This window comes from Diabrotica undecimpunctata, chromosome 7, assembly GCF_040954645.1.
Source record: "Diabrotica undecimpunctata isolate CICGRU chromosome 7, icDiaUnde3, whole genome shotgun sequence".
NCBI lineage: Eukaryota > Metazoa > Arthropoda > Insecta > Coleoptera > Chrysomelidae > Diabrotica > Diabrotica undecimpunctata.
In genome coordinates this window covers 153,752,991-153,777,711 of record NC_092809.1, presented here as the reverse complement: position 1 = coordinate 153,777,711, position 24,721 = coordinate 153,752,991, and the positions used below count along the sequence as shown (strand labels likewise).

General features: G+C 34.8%; 1 protein-coding gene across 2 annotated transcripts in view; it reads left to right on the top strand.

The window, feature by feature from the left end:
- Nucleotides 1-24,721, top strand: part of LOC140446048 (uncharacterized) — a 423,658-nt gene that overhangs the window by 139,338 nt on the left and 259,599 nt on the right. For both annotated transcript variants that reach the window (XM_072538562.1, XM_072538561.1), the window contains one exon: nt 6,835-6,925. In XM_072538562.1, the coding sequence (XP_072394663.1) occupies nt 6,835-6,925 (91 nt within the window). The remainder of the gene's footprint in view (nt 1-6,834; nt 6,926-24,721) is intronic.

Below are 24,721 nucleotides of genomic sequence, written 5' to 3'. Positions count from 1 at the left end.
ACGACAGAAATGAAATTGTTATGATGGATGAAGTGGGATAATGCAGAAAGGGGAATTATTCGATTAGGGGAGTTTAATTGTGGCATTAAATGACATGATAGGGAGCACAAACTTTATCAAACACAGGCACAAGCGGAAAAAACAAAGCAGAATAAGGCTTTTCCAACAGCTACAATTAATTATAACTCTTAAAAGACAAAAAGCAATGGAGTAAATTGGTTGTTCGGTATAGAACGCGTTGTAACTAGGAAACAAGATTCTTCTTCTTCTTCAAGTGCCCTGTCCGTTGCGAACGTTGGCTATTAACATGGCAATTCTGATCTTGTTTGCGGCGCTTCTGAATAGTTCGACCGATGTGAGCTCGAACCACTTCCTCAGATTTTGGAGCCACGAGTGTCTTCTCCTGCCTGGCCCTCGCTTACTGTCTATTTTTCCCTGGACAATCAATTGCAGTAGACTGTACTTATCGTTTCTCAATATGTGGCCTAGATATTCAAGCTTTCTTTGTTTAATTGTATTCACGATTTCTTTCTCCTTTCCGATTCTTTGGATTACCTCTATGTTGGTGACATGTTCGGTCCAGGATATACGAAGAATGCGTCGGTACACCCACATTTCGAATGCTTCTAGTTTTCTCGTGAGCGTCTCACTCAGCGTCCAGGCCTCCACACCATACAGTAAGATCGGAAAAATGTAGCATTTAACTAGACGTAGTTTTAGGGGAAGAGACAAATCCCTGCTTATGAGGAGCTTTTTCATATTGCTAAATGCTGCTCTAGCTCGTTCTATTCTCGCGTTAATTTCTATGGCCTGTTCCCATTTTGCATTTACGTTGGTGCCAAGGTACACATAAGATTCTACATGGTCAATTAGTATGTTACTTATCCGTAACTGTCGAGCAGGCTGTTGCTTCCTGCTTATCAGCATCCACTTTGTCTTCTTGAAGTTGAGGCTCAGGCCGTATTCCTCACTAAATTAATAAACTCTTTCCATTACCTGCTGTAATTCGTCTATGGTAATGGCAAGGATCACCGTGTCGTCGGCATATCCGTTTATTTTTATGCCCTCATTTGCATTTTCCATACATTTGTTAAATATTTCTTCGGAATAAATATTGAATAGTAGTGGGGATAATATACACCCCTGACGGACACCTCTTTTGACCTGCACACTTTCAGTGAGTTCGTTGCCAATTTTTGCTCTTGCTGTTTGACCCCAGTATAGGTTTGCTACAATTCGAAGGTCCTTGTCGTCAATACCTGTCTTTCGCAGAATACCTACCAATTGTTCATGATTGACATTGTCAAATGCTTTTCTAAAATCCACAAAGCACAAATACACGTCCTTATCAACGTCTCTACACCGCTGTATAAGCACCTGGAGAGCGAAAATTGCTTCTCTAGTTCCAAGTGCTTTCCGAAAGCCAAACTGCGATCTATCAATATTTGACTCACATTTATCATATATTCTTCTATGAATGATCTTAGTGAACGCTTTAGTGACATGATTGATCAAGCTTATAAAACAGGAAACAAGATTATGTTTGGTATTATATTATCCAGAGATATCCGTATCCGTAGATATTATCAGTAGGTTATATCTACTGAACATCCTAGCTAAGCAATCATTAAAACAAATATCAACCTAATCAAAATATCTTGTGTTATTGAATTGTTAATTCGTTAGAACGAATAAATGTATACGATAAAAGGCAAAACGGTTTTGTATCCACAAAAGACTTTTGAAAAGTATACTCGCGTTAATATAACAAAGAAAGTTTAGTAAAAAAACCTTTTTTAAAATATACCACAGAGTATTCTATCACTATGAATCTAATAAAGGTGTTGTGTATAAATGAATGAATCTGTATAGTGAAGCTATTTGTGAACAAGTACTCGAGGAAGAAGATCTTGGTCTGATAATAAATGGTGAGACGATCAACAATATAAGGTATGCTGACGATACGGTTCTCCTAACGGGAACGCTAGTAGAACTACAACATCTCGTTCAAAGTCTCAATATATACTGTAACAGTTACGGCTTGAAAATTAATTTGAAAAAAACTAAATTTATGGTAATCACGAAATCAAAGAACACCAGAGCTAATCTTATAATAGACAATACAACGATTGAGCGTGTGTCCTGTTATAAATATCTAGGTGCTTGGATCACAGACGATACTGATCAAACAAAAGAGATTAGATGTAGAATAGAAATCGCTAGATCAGTCTTTAATAGAATGCGCAAACTCTTTTGCAATCGTGATATCAATATAAAGTTACGAATACGAATGCTGCGGTGTTATGTCTTTTCTACCCTGTTGTATGGAGTAGAGGCTTGGACACTAAAACAGTTGACCACAAAAAACATCGAAGCTTTCGAGATGTGGTGCTATAGGCGCATTCTCAAAATATCATGGATGGACCGCGTCACTAACACGCAAGTACTCCAAACTTTAGACAAAAGATGCGAAATTCTAAATGAGATAAAAACTAGAAAGATGGAATACTTGGGGCACATTGTGAGAGGTGAAAAGTACGAACTTTTAAGAAATATCATGCAGGGCAAAATTAAGGGCAAAAGAAGTGTGGGAAGAAGAAAAATATCGTGGCTTCGTAATCTACGTGAATGGTTCGGGTGTAGTTCGATTGAACTTTTTAGGCGCGCTGCTAACAAAGTCGCAGTGGCCATGATGATTTCCAATCTCCGCTAGGAGTGGCACGAGAAGAAGTATAAATGAACGAGTAGTATCGTATCTGAATGTTAGTAACCTCGTTTAGGCTTTCACCTGTTTAAGGTTGGTGTGCTCCCTTTTTGTTTGTTACGAAAGCTTATAATGGGGAAGAGCAACATCAATTTCAAATTGATAGAGTGACAGAACAGCTAGTGAAGCGGGGAAGTTAAAGGTAGGTATATAATAGCTAGGAAGCTAAGAGTGTTGTTAGTTTTGGGGGGAGGAGAAGCTAACCAAATCGCGGGAAGAAAGCACCTCAGATGTTACCAACTACATACTGAAACGGCTCTTAATCAACATTTTTGGCTTGCAGCTTTGTTATCTGCTATATTGGGGAGATTTTCTAGTGGGTCGAAGTACTCATCAGAAAGTTCGTTACCAGTCAAGTGTAGAAGCTTGGCTGGAGCGAATGCACCTTTTTTCTTGGGGCGCCTGGTGAACATGTTCCCTAGGTGATGGCAAGGGGTTTTTAGGGTCTCTTTAGCTCTGATTTTGGAACCGTCTATCATGCCTAAGACGTATCTTTTGTTGAGAGAACGAATTCTGTTCTCTATGGTGGAAAGATTAGCAAAATTATGGATTAATACTGACAGATAGTGCGGATATTTCCTCATACATTTCCTAAGGATTTTGCTTTCAGTAGCCAAGATAACTTGCAGTAGCCCTGTATTAGATAACTGGCCTGATTAATGTTTTTAAGGTGTGCAGGAGAGTTTTAGATGAGGTATTTCCAAATTTTCCATATAATACAACCAGGAGATTTGATCTTTTTCTTACCGTGTCTAGCGTGTTTCTAATGTAGATGTTTCAGGTGAGAGTTCAGTAAAAATGAACTCCCAGGTGGGACACCGAGGGTACGAATTCGAGCCTCTCTCCAAGAAATACTATCTAGTTTCTTGCATCCTCATATCGGATGCTATGAGGATGCCGAATAAGATAAATTGTGTTTTAGTAGAGTTGTAGACTCCATTGTAGACTGTGTACAAAATTGGAGCTAAAATCGAGCCCTCCAGCGTGTGTAGTAAATGGGGTAGAAAATTGATTGGCGACCTTGACGCGTATAGTCCGTTCGGAGAGATAGGAATGTATAATTTTTATGATATTGGTCAGCAGTCCGGTTTTTTTATCAAGCCTGCGTGCCAGACTTGATCGAAGGCCTTGTGGACATCCAGAAAGATGCCTATTGCATATATGTGATCTTTGTTGATGGATTATGATATGAAAGTAACTGCTTCAATCAATGCATTATGTGTGGAATGTTCAGCTTTGAATCCAAATTGGAAGTTTGGGATGATATGCTGTGCTTCTAGGAATTCTACGAGTCTCTTCTTGAGACTCCTCTCGTAGATTTTTCCTTGAGTGTTTAAGAGTGATATTGATCTGTAGAATTCTGCGCTGGTAAGGGGTTTCCCTGGTTTGGAAATCATGACTGTGTTGGCCACTTTCCAAGGGGTAGGAAAGTAGTTTAACCTAAAGTAAGCATTATTTATTTTGGTTATCATCGGAATAATACTCTCAACTAAGCAAGTTTTTTGAGGCATCTTCTGTGTATGCCATCAGGGCCAAGAGATGTGTTTTACCAATGTTACACATCTGCCTGATGATAGTGTCCTCTTGTACAGGAGTCACCATAGGATGAGGGTAGGCGTCCAAGTTTATAAGTGGGTTATTAAATAATCTTCCACTCTCCGTTTTAAGTCACGTCGGTGTCTCTCATTAAAGTCGAGGTTATTAAGGGAGATAAATGCGGTCTGGACCGACCTTTTAAATTCATTTAAGTCATTAACTTTGAGATGTGAGTGGGGCTCTGTTTTTTTATTTGTTAGGATTTTGAGTTTGTTCCAGAATTTTTATCATTCTCGGTAATCTAGGTCGGCTATTTATGTTCTGTTTTGGTAAAGAGATCTCGGAATCTTTTATCCTCTCTGATTAATCTTTCTCTTGGTTTGAATTTTTGCGATAATTCTTGGTGCGAACATTGAAGTGTGTGGATTGTATTTAGTTTTTGTAATTGATAGGGATGAAGCTTCTTGAAGAAGACTTTTAATTTTTGAAATCCCTGTGTCAATTTGATTATCTGTTGACATATCTCACTCAGGGAGTGCGTGATTGATGATGTCTTGGAAACTTTCCCAATTAGCTTTACGATAATCTTGTCTGTATATAGTTGTGGCTGTTTATGGAGGAGTATTGAAGTCAGTTTTGACTAATAGTGGCACATGGTCGGAGGTTATCGAATCTCCAATGAACCATTCATCATCGAATCTCTTGCTTAATGTATTTGTACATAAGATATGATCGACGATTGACATTCCATTGTAGATGAAAAACGTGACATCTATGTTAGTGACTCTGAAAGTGCGCAGCTCTAGAAGTAGGTCTGTGAGCATTCTGCCTGGGATATTTGTGGAAGTGTCACCAAATTGAGTGTGTCTGCTATCGAGATCACCCCTTAGAACCACTGCTTCAAGTGAGGAAAAGTACTCGATTAACGGCAAGGAGAGGGGTTGGTTCGGATGTGTAGATGTTGTTTTCAGAACGAGTAGTTTTAACTCTTTATTTTAGTATTTAGGGATTAACTTCGATAGGACAGAAGGAAGATTAGATGACAAATCAATATTGTTTAGGAAAACCTGAATCGCTACTAGGAATAAGTAAATATATACCTGGGATTGTATGCAAGAAATAAATCGCATGTACATGATGTGATAAGAAAATTGAGGGACATGTAGAAGTAAAAAATGCATATCAAAAATGTAAGTTCGAAAAATGGAAAAAAATAAGAACAAAGAAACATGAGAAAGAAACTCCTGAAGAATAAACATGTACCTGGATGAAAGTGAAATTTCAAAAATTTGGAAAATTATAAACGACCTAAGAAACGATAAGACTGTAGAGATACCTAAGAGGTACTAAGATTATCGTCAATATAGCGAAAAGGCTGTAAAGGATACTTCAAAACGTGTTTAAATGAAACGAGCGTCCATATAAGAGAATTCCCTATAAGAATACAATAAACCAAAGTTTTTGTGGCGTGAAAATGATACCTCTACCATATAGAGGATTAGTAGTTACGTACGCACTTCGTGAGTAGAGTACCAGGAGTAGAATACCAAGAACAAGAAGTACAAGAACCTACAAATGTTCTAGTAGGTTGATGGGTGGTAGACCACATTCCAATTATTTTGAACATTATATGCTCAAGTATTTACAATATTATTTGATTAAAAAATCTCATTTTAGTGATTGCTTAATTGTATGGAACTAAAGGCAGATTTGTTTGAAACTGATATTGACATTTGACAGTCGATAATATATCACGAAGCTTGGTATCGGTGTTTTTCGTATTTTCATCCATCAGTTTTCATATTTTGGTGGTAATTTAATCATGTTTTATCCTTAATATTATAATATTACCATATGTCTTAATATATACTTAATACATATTACCATATGTCTAAATAACAACACTCAAAACGTGTTTAGTTAATTTTTTGTAATTGCCAAGTCTACATAATAAAACGTATGTAGACAAGCATTGAACAACTTGACTGCCACTCTTTAATTAAAGTGTGAAGTGATTTAGGTTTAAAGCATATATTTATAGCTCTTTTAAATTTGGTCTTTTATTTGGTCTTATTGTTTTAATTGTCGAAATAGACATTGTAATGTATTTTAATTACTTTAAGAAGAATATATTTATACTCGTATTTCGAAAGGGGTGTGTAAAAATCACTTTGGCCAGAAGCTGGTTGTTGTAAGCCACGTTAGTTTTAGAATTTCCAATAAAATAACATAATATCTGCTATAAAAAAGAAGAAAGCAATATGCCAATTGGCTGGAGTACATCCGGGGTAAAAAAGATGGCTTCCAGAGAAAAAAAAAGAAGAAAAAAAAATGTAGTAATGAATAAATTAATAAGAAAATATATTTCTTAACGCCCGAAAACTGATCTTGTGCTGATTTTTTGTGACAGTTGAAAATATCTGTGATGTTCGCTTATTGTGGCTATGTAATTTTTTCTATTGTTATTGTATGAAAAGATGCATATGTCACAGAATACCTTTAAATGTTCGTAACTGACACATTTTTCCCTTTAGTTTGTAGAAGCTGCATTATCAAGTTTCTCCAAGACAACAGCTACTGTCCAATATGTGAAGTGATCATCAACAAGGCTAAACCTAATTTAAAGTAAGTAGAAGAAAATTAATTTAATTAAAATTTTTAACCTGCAAAAATAATTTTGTGTTTGGCATAATTGTAAAAAAGAAAAGTATTTGTGTTCTTTGAACTGTGGGTTATCATTATTATGGTTTCCACAAAGGTATTATAATAGGCGTTATTTTTGTTGTTTATTTGGTCGCCAGATTATTATTATTTGTTATTTATTGAGAATATACGAAAATACTTTAAGGTCAGAGGTGGCGTAATGTCCACTTCGAATATGATCCACGCTAGACATTAAATGCAACACGTGACTCTCAACAATTCTCCTTGACTTTAACTTGTGACTTTTTGAATATGGCAATAGAAATCTGTTATTAGATCAACGTCATCTCATTATTACTTGTTTGATGGTGACTCTTGTTTTCGATTTAAGTTATCAAATAAACTATCCTCAAATAAGTCGTTCCAAAATCCATCTAAAAATAGCAAAATATAATTTTCAACGGAAACTCAACAAGTCTTGCTGTAACTGTAGACTGTATATTTCAAACGAGTCATTTGTTCACATAGAGAGACGTTTCCACAGTATGACCTGAAAGATCTTTAGTCTGTTACTCGACATATACAGCCAATCAACGCATTCTTAGAAAAGAAGAAGAGTTGTCTTCCTATACTGATTTTATTGACATATGAAATACCTCCACTTTTAATTAGTTTTATTTAAAAAATGGTACATTTATAGTTGCAAGAAAATCTCTCTTCCTCTCTTGAAAGAGCATCATCCAATTTGCCCATTATGTGTGTGAAGTGTTTTTACATTTTCAATCATACGTCCTTTGAGATGTGGTGCTACAGGAGAATCCACAGAATATCGTGGACTGAAAAAGTAACTAATTTAGAGGTGTTACAAAGAATGAAGAAAGAATGTGAAGTCATAAAAACTGTTAAAATTAGAAAGATTCAATATCTGGGTCATATAATGAAGGGCGAGAAGTACGTATTACTTAGGTTAATTATGCAAGGGAAGATACAAGGGAAGAGAAACCCAGGACGACGCAAAATATCCTGGCTAAGAAATTTGAGAGAGTGGTTCGGTTGCAGCTCATTAGAATTATTCAGAAGCGCGGCCTTCTTCTTAACATGCCCTATCAAGTCCCCTTGACGTTGGCGATTAACATGGCGAAACATTTCTGACTGCAGGATTTTGATTGGACGGTGGAGTGGACGATATTTTCTTTATGAAAGGCCTCTGAGAGACTGAGACAATTTGGCCTTTTTCGGTTTCCATGGCTTCTCGGATGAGTTTTGGTTTATAGAAGCCGAGGGGGCTATAGTTGTTGAGTTCTCAAAATCAATTTTGGTACCTGTATGAAGATGATGTTGACCTAGAGCTGAAATTGTTCGGAATTTTGAACAAAAATGGAATGCTCATAAATCCTATGTTGGATTCTACGATTTGTTTGGCCTATATAAGATCGGGGACATTCTGCACAAGGAATTTTATAAACTCAGTTTTGTTTATTTGTAATGTTATCTTTGATTGATCAGACAAGAGTTGAAAGTTTTTGTTGGGTGGTAAATATTGTGTTTATTACTCTTGATTTAAGAATTTTGTCGAATTTGTCAGTGACATCTTCGATGTGAGAAAGAAAAGCTTACGAATGATGAGGGTCTGAGTCTTTGAGTTGAGATTATACACTTAGACTTACGGACTTTTACTAATTATACAATATTTTTTACTTTTGTTTGAGATATGTACACCTAATTAATTATATTTAAAGAATTTAAGTAAGTACCTAATAGTTATCGTGCTGTAAAGATTAAATCTACTGCCGGACCGGCGCAATCTTGTTCATAACTTAAAGAACCGTTTATCGAGACCGGATTATAGCAGGCGCCATCGGCGCAATCGTCCCCTGCCTGAAGAACTTACATAATTTATAAAGACAAAGGTGAAAATGAATCGTACATATTAGAAAAATACTCATTAAGCTCAGCCATTATTTTCTTATACTAATCAACTATCAAATTCGCGCATACAAACTATCTTTAACCTACATTCCTAATCAAAAATAAAAAAAGGGTACCAAAAATACAAGTTAAATATTTTCCCGAATCCAGTGACGACGCTTCCTTTTTCGAAGGTCGGCTAACATTTAGCGTACATTACCCATTTGATAATTTTACCATACCATTACTTAAAGATATTTAATATATCCTCATCATCATCATTCTGGTACAACACTTTGTGGGTAATAGTCTCCTGAAGAATTTCTCTCCAGTTGTCTCTATCCACCGCTTTCCTCCACCAAGCACGTATTCCCATATTTCTCGTATCTTCATCGATGATATCAAGGAACCTTGTTCTGAGTCTTCCTCTTTTTCTCTGACCAATGGGTATATCAAGGAGTGTTTTTCTAGGTGGGTTATTTTGTGCCATCCGCATTACATGCCCTATCTATCCCAAACGTCGTATCTTAATATATTTTACAATATCCTGTTTCTGGTAGGTATATTCTATAATGTATCGTCTTCTTCTTACTCCATTGTCTTTCACTGATCCATAGATTCGCCTTACTTCTTTTTTTTAAACATTCTAACAAGTTTTCATTACTTTTTGTTAGAGTCCAAGTCTCTGAACCATATGTTAGGATGGGCGTATTATTGTTTTGTAGAGTTTTACTTTCATAGTTTTCGATATAATTGAAGATTTAAAAATGAGATTGGGGCAAAAATAGCATCTGTAGGTCGTGCAAATTCTGCGGTTTTGCGGTAGTATTATTTGCAGTGTTAAGGAGCGCTCCCAGGTATACAAATTCAAGGGTTAGTTTTGTTAAATTTACCAACTGATTTGGTACTCCACGCTCTTTCATTGCTTTGAACATTTCTCTTCTATTTACAGAGTCGTGGGCCGCTTTGTAGTCTAAAATTTGTCTCAAGCTTGCAATCTGATGAATTGTCGATTTACCCCCTCTGAAACCAGCCTGTTATTTTCCTACTAGACCTTTCCTACCTGAGAAGTAATACTAGATCTTCCTCCATCACATAATTGCACCCGTGATTTCTATGCCAAAATTATTCTCAATGTTTTATTGTGTTTTGCGGCGTTAATTTGTTTCATCAAATCTACAAAGCATAAGTAATTATAAATCTGGTAGCCGTTATATATGACTAATAAATCATTTTAGGTTTTAGACCCATGTTTTGCAACATTGTTAAAAAGATTTTGAGAATTGCTTTTGATCTTTAAGTAGAAAAATTTACAGTTTATTTTATAATTTGTTTAACAAGATATTAGAAGAAAACTAAGTGCCTGTATCGCTAGATGATATTCCACTATTAAACTACTCAATCAATATTAAAGTTTTTACTCCATCACTTATCATGCCAGATTAAAGCGCTAGTTGCATTCCCTCTCAACTGATTTTCATAATTACTAAATAATTTCGTTATCTGCATTAAAATGCAATTATGTATATTTTCATTAAACAATCAGATTTACATGTAGAATAAATATTTGCTTTGAACCCTACCGGTCATCATCCTTCTGTCAGTGGTCCATGAAATCGATGAAAATTATTATTCATCCGAATAGAAGCGACAAATCCAGCTTATGGTTACGACAGTATTTGTTATATATATCAACAGCGACACTCTGTTCTGCATCCGGAATATCCACGTTTCCTCGTTAACTCATTGGTTTTTAGCGGCTAGAAAAGTATTGCGAAATATGACTATAAATTTATCGCGCTCTTTCAATAAAGGTCATCCTGCTTCTACGTATATGATTCTGATGATTGATTTATTTACGTCTATACGTTTTCGCTCATAAAACGAATCGCAGCGGAAAATCGCTTTCAGCACTAAAATGCCCGGCTGGTGTATTCAGATGAAAAATGAAAGAATTTTGACCCTGCAGCATTACACGCGCGGATTAACAAATTCGTATGGCTAGTGTGAAATGTGAAAATGTTTTATAAAGATTAACATAACAGACCACTCACAACCAGACTAGGAAGATTCCATTTCAGTAATTAACTAATTACGACTACATAACTTTATTTATATATGTAAATAATTTTATTAAAAGAAAACACTAGACAAGTTTTAAATTATTTTTATTTTATTTAGAATATATTTACAATAGAATATATTGATTCTTAATTTTAAGTCTCACTTCTTAGTTACACTCTTACTTCTTTTTCATCAGCATTACCGAGTACTTTTACGTTAGCGAGAACTTTAATCTATAAACGAAAACGAGGTATATACTCGATTTGGAAATGAATGATAGTACAGGTTTTATGGCAGAAGATTATAACGGTCTATATACAGCTCTGTTCAAAACGGAAAAGTTATAAACGTGCAACAACACCTACTTGTCCCAGTTTTGCACAAGAATTTATAAAAATAATATTAGCCCCTACAGGGATTACGCCGCTTAAGCTATGTCTATAAAGTTTGTATGTAATTTATTACTGTTTATTATAAAAAATTGCTGTAGCCGTTTCCGAGAAACAGTGGGTATGCTAACTTTGCGGTAAAGTTAGCATAGTCAAAGCTATATCTCGGCAAGGAAAAGGGGTAAAGGGCTCATCTTGACGGCATATTTTATTGTTAATTAATTGCTGTTGATTAGTATATTAACAAATCTCCAAAAACTAAATTATCATGCCCTAGCTCAAAATACACCCCCGGAAATCCGAGATAATGGCCAAAAAGCGAACCGCAAGGAATTTTTGCTAATTTATTTATGCTTATGTTTTCGAGAAACAATGGCTATACTAACGTTACGGTAAAGTTAGCAAAATCATAGTTATATCTCGACAAGAAAAGTGGGTAAAGGCCCCATGTTGGCGACATATTTTATTACCAATTAATTGCTGTTGATTGGTATATTAACCAATCCCCAAAAACTACTTCATCGTCTCCTAGCTCAAAACACATCCCCGGAAAAACCAAGATATCGGTTAAAAAGCGCTTGGCACCATATTTTATTGCTAATTAATTCCTGTTAATTGGTACATTGACCATTCCCCAAAAACCAACCCATCATCCCCCTAGTGCAAAACTCATCCCTGTAAAAATCGCGATATCGGCCAAAAACGTTGAAACCAGAAAAGTGAACCGCTATGAATTAATTGCTATTTTATTGCTGAAGTTTTATGCCAAAAAACACTTTATTGTTGCAAGCGTTTCCCAAAAATAATGATCACTGAACCTATCTTAGCGTCAATAGTGCTGATACAGTTTATAAAAACTAATATATCATTTAATCCTCGCTTTAAGTTTGAAAAGCTTTTTGCTATATTCTTTGCATAGACCAGACAATACGACTCTTAAGCTACAATATCCGTATAATAGGACAGCTGCCAGATATAGTCCATATTTTATTGCTAATTTAAAGTATATCTCACACCATGATCTACCGATCTCACTCCCTTAAATTCACAAAAATGGAAATAAACTACTTTTAAGATAAGTACAAGCATGCGTCTTTTATTGTTAATTTATAAGTGGTTCTGAGCATTTTATTAATTCGCCATCTTCCTAGAAGCAATAGATGTTGTAGTTTACAACAGCAATTAATTAGCAATAAAATATGCCGCTAAGATGGGTCTTGTACCCATTTTTCTGGCCGAGATATAGCTATGGCTTGGCTAGTTTTACCGTAATGTTAGCATACCTACTGTTTCTCGGAAACCGGTACAGCAATAATTTTTTTCTGTCTGTAATGAATGTGCAATAAATTACAGTGTTGGTCTGAATCCGGCCTTATAAATGGATATGCTAACATCTGTTAGCAGCACAGTTTCCTATCTTTTGTTTCTTCTCTCCACTGGTCATTTGTTATTCCTTATAACCATGTAAATCTTGGTTCTTCGCCTTCTTTTGTCATTCTAACATTGGGAATATTGGCGTAGACGGTCATGATCTTCATATATGTCTTAGTTATTTTGCTCTTTGCTGTTTTATTTTACAAATTATATCTTATTTAATTTCTTTTTGCTGCTCGTTCTTTGTCTAAATTCCTTTCATTTATTTTTATTTATCTTAATATTATAGAATCTAATATTGCGAAAGATGAGGTTGTCGATTGTCGAGGCGATAAATAGGATGGATAATGGTAAGGCAGTAGGACCTGATGGTGGAGATTTGGAAGGCTCTAGGAGGCAAAGGGGTTGGTTGATGTTTTGAGGCAAATGATTAGTAAGATCTGTGAGGAAGAAAGGATGTATAATGCATAGAGGGAGAATGTGATGGGATCATTATATAAAGATAAAAGGGACATTCAGCGAAGGGCGAAGGTTAGGGAAGAACGGATGCCTTATTGGCCTTAGGGCAGTTGACAGAAGAATACAACGAGAAAAGAAAGCTTCATTTGGTATTTCTAGATCTTATAGATCTTGAGAAGAAGTATGTAAGGCTCGTGAAGGAAATGTATGGGGAGCGTGCACAAAAGAAAGGACTTGTTTCGGATTGAGTTTTCCAGTAACAGTTGGTTTGCATTAAGGCACTTCACTCAGTCCCTACCTGGTTAATCTTTTTATGGGTGTACTGACAGAGAAGGAAAGGGAGGAGGCTCCTTGGTCAATGTTCTTTGCTGATGATATCGTGTTAGTAGAGTAGAGCAACGAAATGTTGGAGGAGAAGCTGGAAGCTTGGAGAAGAGTTATCGAAGACACCATTCAATTTCACAATAGAGTCTATCTCAGCAAGAGATACGTCATACGAGTAATAAGTAGCTCCAACGTCAGAGCAAAAGAGGTCCTCAAATTAAATTTTCGATGAGTACTTCGACACCACTAAGATACCGCAGATATTAACAAGCTACAAACCAAAAATGAGCTAAATGAAAAAGAGCCGTTCCCACAAATATAGCTGGTAACATGCGAAGGTACCCCTCATGACGACATTTCTAATAATCTTCCTCAACCCTCAACAATTCTAGTAACTGCTTCTTAGCAGCCCATTCTTCTTACTAACTCTCCAAACTGCATCCACGACAACTACGTTCGCAGACGGATGTCTGCTCTTTGCCCAATTCACTCCCTGGTAAAAAGCTGCCACACATTGAAGAGACCGCTACTGAAAATAGAGTTTATCGTACAATATTTGGAATATACTATTAAGAAATAGAATAGGGTGACTTAGGTCTGTGTGACTCCACGTGCTGTCTTTTATTGTCCAACATGACTACCTGTTATCCGCTCAGTCACATGATTTCAATTTATCATTGCATGCTTTTAATAGAATGTCTCACGAAATATTTGTACTTTCAGCGGTTAATCCACTGATCTACTCTCGTACAGATTCTTGTTAAATACACTTTATTTACTGGATTGTGATTTATTCCAAATAATTTTGTTTTAACTGGGATATTCCAAAAATAGATTTAATAATAAGAACCTTTAAGATGAGATCAGGCTAATAATACGTACATACTTGTTAAAATAATGGCTTTGTCATAATTATTATTTTTTTCATTATTAACAGTTTTAATGGAATAATTAATAAAGCCGTATCCATACTTTATTCATATCTGCATTCCATTTTCCCAACATATATTTCAAACAACAGGATTGTTAGTATAACCAGGCACCTAATAATCCGAACCATGCTGTTTACTAACACTGAACATTAATTATTGACTCCCCTAATTACAATAATTGACTTTATTACCTAATTGATTGATCGCTGTTTATCAGTGACGTACGTTTATGTTGTGTTGAATGCACGCATGCTTTTGTCAATTTCGCGGCCGGATGGACTATGTTTGAAGCGATATGCAACGGCAAAGCGTCGCATAGAAGTACCCTTTTAATTGGTAAAATAACCACATAAAGTGAAACTGAAACACATAAACGCATACAGTGGCGTACGCATAACAGTTAAATTGTGGTTGTTAATGTGTAACCAATCGAAAAACACGTAGGGAAGAGTATAATTGTGAGTTACGGATAAAGCAATAAATACAAAGATAGTAATAAACATTCTACTCTATGAATCAAAATAAACGATGCGGATACATAACATTAAAATAGATAACGGAAATAAAAACAGAAGACAGGCATAATGGTGAATAATTTAGAAAACCCTGCTATGCCGTTGCTATTCGGTTAGGTTTCTATTCGGATCTAATTCGGTTTATATTATTCGCCAGACCAGTATTATTGCGCTATTTGGTAAACGGTTGACTCAATTCTTAACTAACCTGCTTGTATACGGTTCCTATTTGGTCCGATTTCTATTCGGGTTAGATTCTTTTTCGGCTCTTCTTCGGATTCGGTATCTATTCGGGTCTTATTCAAGTTTTGTCAGATCTTCGTGATCTCTTAACCTTAATCTCAAATCTTCGACGGTTTCTTTGGAATCTAAGCTGATTTTTTCGGCCTCGCTCTGTAATTTCTCTTTGGATAGGCGGTATATCCACGACGTACCGTGTCGTGGCACCCTCTACGTTTTATTTTTACTCGAGCTCCAATTTGAGGCGCTTTACTTCTGCTCGGGCGCCAATTTCTAACGGGTGGCTCTTTTAGACAGCAGACTTAGTAAAACTCAGGTTTAATTTAAATAAAAATGTAATCAACGGCCCACTGTTTAATACCTGAGAAAAGTAAAATATAATTAATGTTATAAAAATACACTAATGAGAACGAAAGAATGGTTAGAAGTGGACGGATTGATCAACATTCAATCCGGCAAGGGAAGCGACTAATCAACACTTAGCTATTGAATAGGTCGTTCTCAGATCAACACCCTAATAGAACCCTGTACGGTTGGTCTTTGGTCAACATCTAAAAGCCAGGTGGAGTTCCCACCAGATTTCGTTGCTGCCTACGTTATTTTATACCGTTGCCGGCCTTCCATCTCCTCTAGAGCGCAACGATGGAACTGGAACTTTGCGATATGAGTGTATGTGTACGGAGCATTGGCGGGACAGTGGCGATAACTGGTGATGGCATCGTTACATTACCAAGATTGAAAAAAGAAGAAATACGAATTGCGATGAGCACTATCCGAAATACAAGAGCCTCAGGGGAAAACGGATAGTATTAGAAACATATTTGTTGTAAGTTGAACAATTTTATGATAATTAAAATCATTTAAAGCCCTATACACTAACTACACAAACATGATCATGGCGAGTTTGAAAGTCGACGCCACTGTATGAAAGGATGTCGTCGGCGACCTACGAGACACGGTTGATAGGACTAAGCGGTACAGGTGGCAATTGAATGATGTTTTTCAAATCGAAATTGGTAATTTATTTTGCTAGATCATACAGACAAGGCCCAAAGCTCTTCTTTAATTGGTAATTAGAGAATTGTCCCATATTGATTATATTGAGTAACGTTGTGTGAGTATACTGGTTTATATATTAAGAGTTAACTTTCAAGTATATTTAGAAACCTAAAGTAAAACGAATAAATTCTAAATTTCTCACTAAAGATTCTCACAAATTTGCTATGGGAATTTTTAATTGCCAAGCTGAATTTACGGCAAAATTACGATATTTGCACTTGATGTTGTGAACCGAACTAGTAGGCAGTAGACTCACACTTTTTGACTCGAAGGCACCGTTGCTCAGTCGTTGTAGATGATAGGCGGGGTCGTTTAGGTTGATAACTAAAATAAAGAAAGGAAAGGAAAAGAACAGTAATTCACAAGACACTATGCGTCGTTAGTTTTGAATATTTTTTACTGTTTTTGAAAAGAAACAAAAACATTTAATGTATAGGCAAATGTGTAAACCGACCACAAATAATAATAAAAAATATATAATATTAACTATATAAAAATAGTATATATAATATAGGCAAGTACTCTATCCAAAGTCATGTCTATGTACTAAAAATAAAAAAAAAACTTACTTTAAGTCCTCTGTTAAGCCAAAATAAATAAACATGCAATAAAAAAGCAAAGTTTTATATGTAAATAAAGAGAAAATAAAATTAATATTTAGTTAATTCTATTCATCTTTGATCATGATTAAACTTTAGACATCGTACAAAGAAATTAGCAATATTATTAAAAACTTTATGTACGGCATAAATTAAATGCGATGTAAATCTATTGAATATAAGATCTAAATGTGATGTAATTCTATTGAATATTATGTAGGTAATTGTATCCACGTTCATAGTTGGTAATAAAAACGCTTTGAACTCTTAAATAAAGAAGGTTCAAAATACCTGTTTATTGCTTAAGTGTTCTTCAACCTAAAACCAAATAAAATCCATACATCTTAGTAATCGAAGTAGCGTAGATTGAAACCTAATGAAAATTTGGCAGGTTAAAATTCGTGGAGCACCGGTCGAAATTAGAAACATTATTGCGTAGATTTTCATAGCACTCGTCAAAATTAGGATTAATATTGGTGGCGAAACTTTGCAGGTGCTAAACATTTTCTGCAGTGTTTTTGCATACAGGATTGAGGCGTGGATGATAGCAGCAACGTTAGAACAGAAAATGACAGCATTTGAATTGTGATATTATAGAATAATGCTGAAAATAGCATGGGTCAGTCGTAAAGCGAACATTGAAGAATTCCTCCAAAGAATCGGGAAAAATGATTAACTAGTCAGTCTAGTTAAAGATTAAGTATTTCGGTCATATTATGAGAAATCAAGAATATAATAATCTTCTACATTTTATCATTGACGGAAAGATTGAAGTATAGATGGCCGAGTTACCCGTTTAAGAATATACGCAAGTGGACCAACCAAACATCAGTACCCTTATTTAGATCAGAGGTAGACAAGATGCAATGATCTGATGTAGTTGCCAACGTCCTAATGGATCTGGAAGACTAAGAAGAAGATTGATTCTCATGGAAGGTGCTCTTATTTTTTATTTATTTTATTTTTATGAACTGTAATAAGTGGAATAAGAGTTTAATGTCTATTTGCTTGGTTTTTACGTAAAGTCAATCCTTAAAATTGTGTTTTGTTCAAAATCTCTTTAAATGTAGTTTAAATTGATGTCCCCTAATCCAAGGTAAAGCATTTTTAACGGTATACTCGTAAATAAATAATAAACATGTGCTGTAATATTTACTTTGCCATTTATTCGCCATCTCTGAGCTGTAAATGTTCACTGAACTTTTTCACATTTAACTTTACCTTGTAACATAAACTTTGTTAGACAATGTGGAAACTAATAACAACTTTCAAATGCAAAAACGAGTATACGAAGAAATATCCTCGACGTAAAATTCAAAAGTTTTTCAAACTACTAAACAACACAGAAAATTTCAAGTTTTCAAGAAGCGTTCGAGTCTTTCTGCATCATTCCTTCTTTTTCGTTTCTTATTCGCCTCGTCTCTCATCAATACATAAAAGTTCCCACGTTTGCTATTCGTTGATCTGTATAGACGAGCATAGTTGCCAGATTGCCATAAATTTTGTTACCCTGTTGATTTTTATTTAGATGGAGAATTAGTATTGACGCGAAACGAATAAAAATGAGTGGGTCTCTAAATCTTCGACAAGTAAACTCAAAATACACTCGTTTTTAGGTTCCTTCTCCTATTGGAGGTTGGAAATCTCCGCTATGTTAACCTCATTAATCGCGTTGATTAATTATTAATTAATTCTTTCCTTGTTGATTTTTTTTTTCACAGATAATCTAAGCAATGCATATTTCTTCCTCTTTCTTCTGTATGATCCAATAATTGAAGTTTTCTCATTTTAATAGTTTTTATGATATTTTTATGATATAGTTCTTCGTTCCTTATACGTAATACGTTCGATATTATATTCACCCACTTTATTGTTGCTTTCTCTTATAGTTGCAAATGTTGAAAGGAGTATAGTTTTTTGATAGATTTTTTTATTGTCCAAGCCATGTAAAGCTATTTCCAAACAATTTAAGATGTGATTAATACGAAGCAATAAGAATTCTTGTGAAAATGTATTGTTCCTGTAAGCCAAGTATTTATGTATTGTTATCTCAGAAGAATAAGCTGCAGGCTTATACAAGCCTAGAAGAGTTGGATTAATGATATGGCTTTGTTAACTAATTCACTGACTGGGGTTAACATCATCAGTTATGCGGATGATACTAACATTCTAGTCACAGGAACGTCTGATCAAAATTTGCAAAATAAAACCACACATATACTATCCACCATCAACAGTTATTTCTTATCCAACAAATTAGTTTTGAATAAAGAGAAATCAAAGTATATGATTGTCACGTCAAATAATTTATTAAACCATCAAGCCACTATAGAAACAGCAATAGATAAAACAGACTGCACGAAGTTGCTGGGGGTACTTCTAGACAGTAATTGTAAATGGTCAAACCACATTTCTAATTTGAAATCCAGATTAAGTCGCGCATGTTATGCATTGAGAATTCTTTCACGTCTCTTTCATACATCAGTATTAAAAACAGTATACTTTGCCCATTTTTACTCAATAGCCAAATATGGCATTGAAGTCTGGGGTTGTACCTCTGAATTAGAGCAGATATTCGTACTTCAGAAAAGAGCTATTAGGATAATGTATAAAATGAAATTTAGAGATTCTTGTAGAGGCATCTTTAGACAAAACAATATTCTTACAATTCCTGGTCTGTATATATTTTCGTGTATAATGTATTTACATAGCAAAATTGATGAATTTAATAAATTTCAATTTAACCATGTTTATTCAACAAGATTCAGAGACAATCACTTTATGCTTCCACAACATCGTTCTGTTTTGTTGGAAAGTAGCACACATTATGCAGCCATAAGTTTCTTTAACAAATTACCAATAGATATACGAATGAATTTACATCAGCCAAACTTTCGGAGGTGTGTACATCAATACATTTGTGAGCTAGAGCTATATTCTCAAAATAACTTTTAAGTATGTTTTATCGTGTTTATTAATTTATATACTTTTAAGATGTATTTCTGTAACTTTGACTTGTCTCATACATGTACTTTGTATAATGTCGCATGTGATCAATAAATTTGACTTGACTTGACTTGACTTGGATGTTTGGCAGACAACCAAGGAAATCCACTACTAAGGGTGGAAGACAGACTAGACACTTGGAAGAAATATATGGAAGTAACATTTGCAGATGAAAGGCAGATTGCCATTGAAGACATAGAATGCCAAACAGAACCCCCGATTACGATTAAAGAAGTCACGGCAGCTATTAGAAATACTAAAGATGGTAAAGCTGTAGAGTCTGACAAATTTTATACAGAATTCCTGAAACTTATGGACGAACAAGAAATAAAATGTATACCGACTATATTTAACAAAATATATATAACTGGAAATATATAAATTAGGGCCTGCGTAGCGCAAGCGGTAGGATGCTTGCCTCGCACGCCGGTGGTCCGGAGTTCGAATCCTACCGCCGGCAAGAACAACTAGACATTTTTAAAAATGTCTATAGGCCCCAGGTCGACTCAGCCTGAATAAAATGAGTACCTTGGGTAAAACCAGGGGTAATAATAGGCGATTGAAGCGTAGCACTGGCCATGTTACCTTCCTTGTATACCGTAGGCCCTAGATATAGCAGACTACCCTGCTATACTCCCAAAGCCGCGAAGCGGTATAAAACGGGAGACTATTATTAAATATATAAATTACATATTGCTGGTTAAAGTCGACCTTCGTAACTATACCAAATAAATTAAATGCAAAAACATGCGAAGACTACAGATTAATTAGCCTAATGAGCCACTTACTTAAAACGTTTTTAAAAGTGATACATAACAGAATATATAAAAAATGTGAAGAACAAAAATGTCATGGACACAATTTGGATTTCGCGATACTTTAGGCACCCGAGAAGCTCGATTCGCTATGCAAATGCTTATCCAGAGGTTCAGGTATGTCAACTGTGATGTATATATTTGTTTTATCAACTACAAAAAGGCATTTGATAGAGTAAAACATAAAAAGCTCACATCCATCTTGAAAGAAGCAGACTTAAATGATAGAGAGTTGCGAATTATATATAATTTATATTACAACCAAACTGCCAACATTAGAGTGGATGACCAGTAACAGAGACAATCTCCATAGATAGAAGAGTGAGACAAGGATGCATTCTGTCTCCAGTGCTATTTAACATGTACTGAACAAAACAAAGTACATGATAGTGAGTAAGCGCGAAATATTAAATACACACTGACACAATCAAAGAGCGCAAATTAGAATATCTTGACCATTTTATGAGAAATGAACACAGATATGGCTCATTGCAACTCATTCTTTAGGGCAAGGTATTTGGAAAGAGGATCAGGACCAGGGAGAAGAAGAATATCTTGGCTTCAAAACCTAAGGAAGTGGTTCAATACGTCTATAACCGGACTATTCTGAATAGCTGCAAGTAAAATTAGCATAGCTATCCCGTATCAGCAACACCGTAAGAAGAAGAAGATCTCAAAATATATATAATCTTATGAATTAAAAAGTAACTCATTTATCCGGTTCGGCTACGTTGGATTTCAGTCCCGTTCTGAAGTCATCTTCATTTCATCTATCTATCTATATAAGGATTTTTACAGCTGTCGCCGCCTTCCTTCTTTCAGCCAACGTCTCCAGTCCTTTCTGTTCTGCCAATTTCCATCTCTAAGGTCTCGTCTTTCCATGGCCTCGTCCACTTCATCCCTCCATGATCTTCGGGGTCTACCTCTTTTCCTCCTTCCTATTGGGCTCCAATCCGAAATCTTTGCTATCCACCTTGTATGATCTGTTCTTCCCACATGTCCATACCGAATTAAACGTTTTTCTTCTATGTAGCTAAGTATGTCTTGTTCTATTCTATCTTCATTTCAACAAAGTTTATTTCACTTCTTGTTGTAAAGTTGTGAATTCTGAGGTTAAAAGACGACACTATGGGTTTTAGGCTAAGAAAAGGGCAGAAAAACATCTATTGGACTTGTTTCTGCTTAATATATTCTCTGTACTAAGTTATTTAAATGTAGCCGTATTTTTTAATTTAATGGGATCAACTTAGTATTTATCTTTCTATATCTGGATTAGATCTTTTGCCTACAATAATGTTCTCCATTGAATACAGGCTGCAATTAGAAAAATAGCAAGGGAAGAAAAAGAAAAGGAAAGGAAGATACATATAGGGTATATGAAACTGAAAGTTGACGGAAAGGAATTAAAGTGGAATAAAGATAAAAGAAATTTTGGAAGACATAAGCAATGCATCTAATAGAAATGATAAAAAAAAACTAAACGAAGCACCGCACTGTGAAAAAAAAAACACGGAAAAGGCAAAGAATAAGGACACGACTATCGAGACCAAAGGGGACCAAAAAAGATAATGATAGAGAAGAAAACAAAAAAAGATATAAATTAAGGGAAAACCAACTAAAAATAGCCACGTGGAATGTTTTTATGAAGTGGGAGGAGTGAAAAGTTTTCTTTCTTTCTTCCTGAAAAACCGGAATGTCAAAAGTTGATAAAGCAATCTTATTTAATAATGGGGGGCAAATAGACTGCTGGGTACGGGATTTTTAATAAAGGAAAATCTCAAGGGAAGTGTAGTAGGAAAAAATACTAACGTTTTATTGCAAATATTTTCCACTTTTACAGTTTTATATATGTTGTTATTAAAATTTTTTCCGGTTTCTTACTGGTAGCATTATTATAAGCCGGAACATATTACTTTTTCACATTGTAAAAAAACTGTACATTCAAAAATTTTCAAAAAATTCATGTGTTTCTTAGGGTTATATCTATATGCTGTAAGAAAATTAACAAAATTGTATGTCTGGTTTTCCAGCTTTATATTTGGAAAAAAGTAGTTTTCTTGACTTTTTTCGAAAACAAAAACATGAAGTTTGCTCAAAATTTGTCAAAATACTTCTAGTTGTTACATATACCTTCTCAATTTTTTTCAACTTTTTTGAATGTGCAGTTTTGCAGTTTTGGGGGTGCAGATCAACCTTAAACCAATCTCGGAAAGGATCTGCTGTTTATGTCTGAGAGGAAAGTACCGTAAAAGATCTATAGTCAACGTATATGCACCGAGCGAAGATAAAGGCACTGATATAACAATGGATTTTTACCAACAATTAGAAGACCTTTTAAACAACCTACCGAAGTACGATCTAAAAGTAGTAATAGGCGACTTTAACGCAAAAATCGAAAGAGAAAACATCTATAAAAATATCACAGGAGGGATACAATATATAATAATTTTTATCTACAATAAAAAAAACAGCAAAAGGAATGCAGAAAACTGAAACATTTTTAGCAAACTAACCGTGAATCAATAACGATAATGGGCTATACCACTGTTATGCTAAAAAACTACAAGATTTATAAGTTCAATTATCAGAGAAAGCATTAATACATGCATGAGAATACATTGAAAAGGTGATGAACTGGCTCGTATCGACATTTTGCGAAGTTAAAAAAAAATAATTGAGTGGCAACATGGAAGACTATTTCTTTATAATTATATAAAATACAGATTTACATGAGAAACGTTTTTATTCTAAACGTGATTACACTTTTAGGAATTATCTCATTAATAACAGTAAGTAATTAAATGCGTTAACAGTATACTACTTGCGTAAGAGAGGTTCCCACAAGTTGCAGGAGATGAAGCATGTCGTACAGCATGTTGCACATCGTAAGCCAATCTTACAACGGAGTATTTAATATACCGTTTATTTTTCCTCTAACGTTCTATTATTGTTGATAATTAAATTTAAATGAATCCCAAAAGACAGAACTGTTAGTGTATTTTATCACATCGGACATTGGATTCTCCTATTGCTTTCTGCATCTATAAATTTTATTCAAATTAAAATTAAATACGGCAATATTTTGTCGGTATTTTTTCTTTTCAATTAATGTATAGGGGACAAATCCACATAAATAAAATCATTAGCAACATTGACAGGAGGTTTTTGTCTAGTTTAAAAGGTCTTAGTAGACAAGAGCTGAAGTTATAGAGATGGTGACTGGACATTGTCAACTGACTAAGCAACTCTAGAATACAGATAGGATCAATAAAACATGGTAGACAAAGATATAGGTAAACAAAGATAGAGGTAAACAAAGTAGAAATCCAAAGATTTTTTGGTTGACGAAACCAAACTTCACATTTTGCTTTAATCTTGCCTTATTAAATTGCAAGCAAAACAGACGACGAAAAGATGAAAAGAAAGACATGGAGAATATAAAAATTGCATTCCACAACATATCTAAGCAAAAATCTTTGGTGGGTTTTGTATAAATATATAAATATATACCTTCTATAAATTGCAAGGCAAAACAGACGATGGAGGAATATAGAATGCTAAGGAGGGAAGAGAAGAACATACATCACAGAAAGAAAAGAGAACACATAGAAAAAGAACTCCAAGAAATGTAAGAAGTAAATAAATCCCAGAAAACGTATCGTCGTCTTTTTTCATACTAAAAAGTATCAAACTATGAATGTCAATCTATCAAATAGAGAACTTAAATGGAAATTTGGTAGGCATACTCTTACACAGAAAGACGACAGGAGAAAGTCTATGTTTATTACTATGATTGAACATAATGTTTATATTATGTTAACTATTATCCGAAAAGATCACCACACCATCTACACACCACAATATTCTCCATATTTTCGCTATTGACGGACTTAACAAAGACTTAAAAAAACTGGTTTTAAATATATTTTCTGATTATATTGAACCTTTCAGTGATTGTTTCTATATAGCTTGTTGCTTTCTTCATGTTAATACATATTTCTAAAAGAAATTCGATAAGTGTTGACACTGCATCCTTTGGCTAATTTTGGTAATGATTGATATAGTTCGATTAATTACGTCATCATTAAGTAATT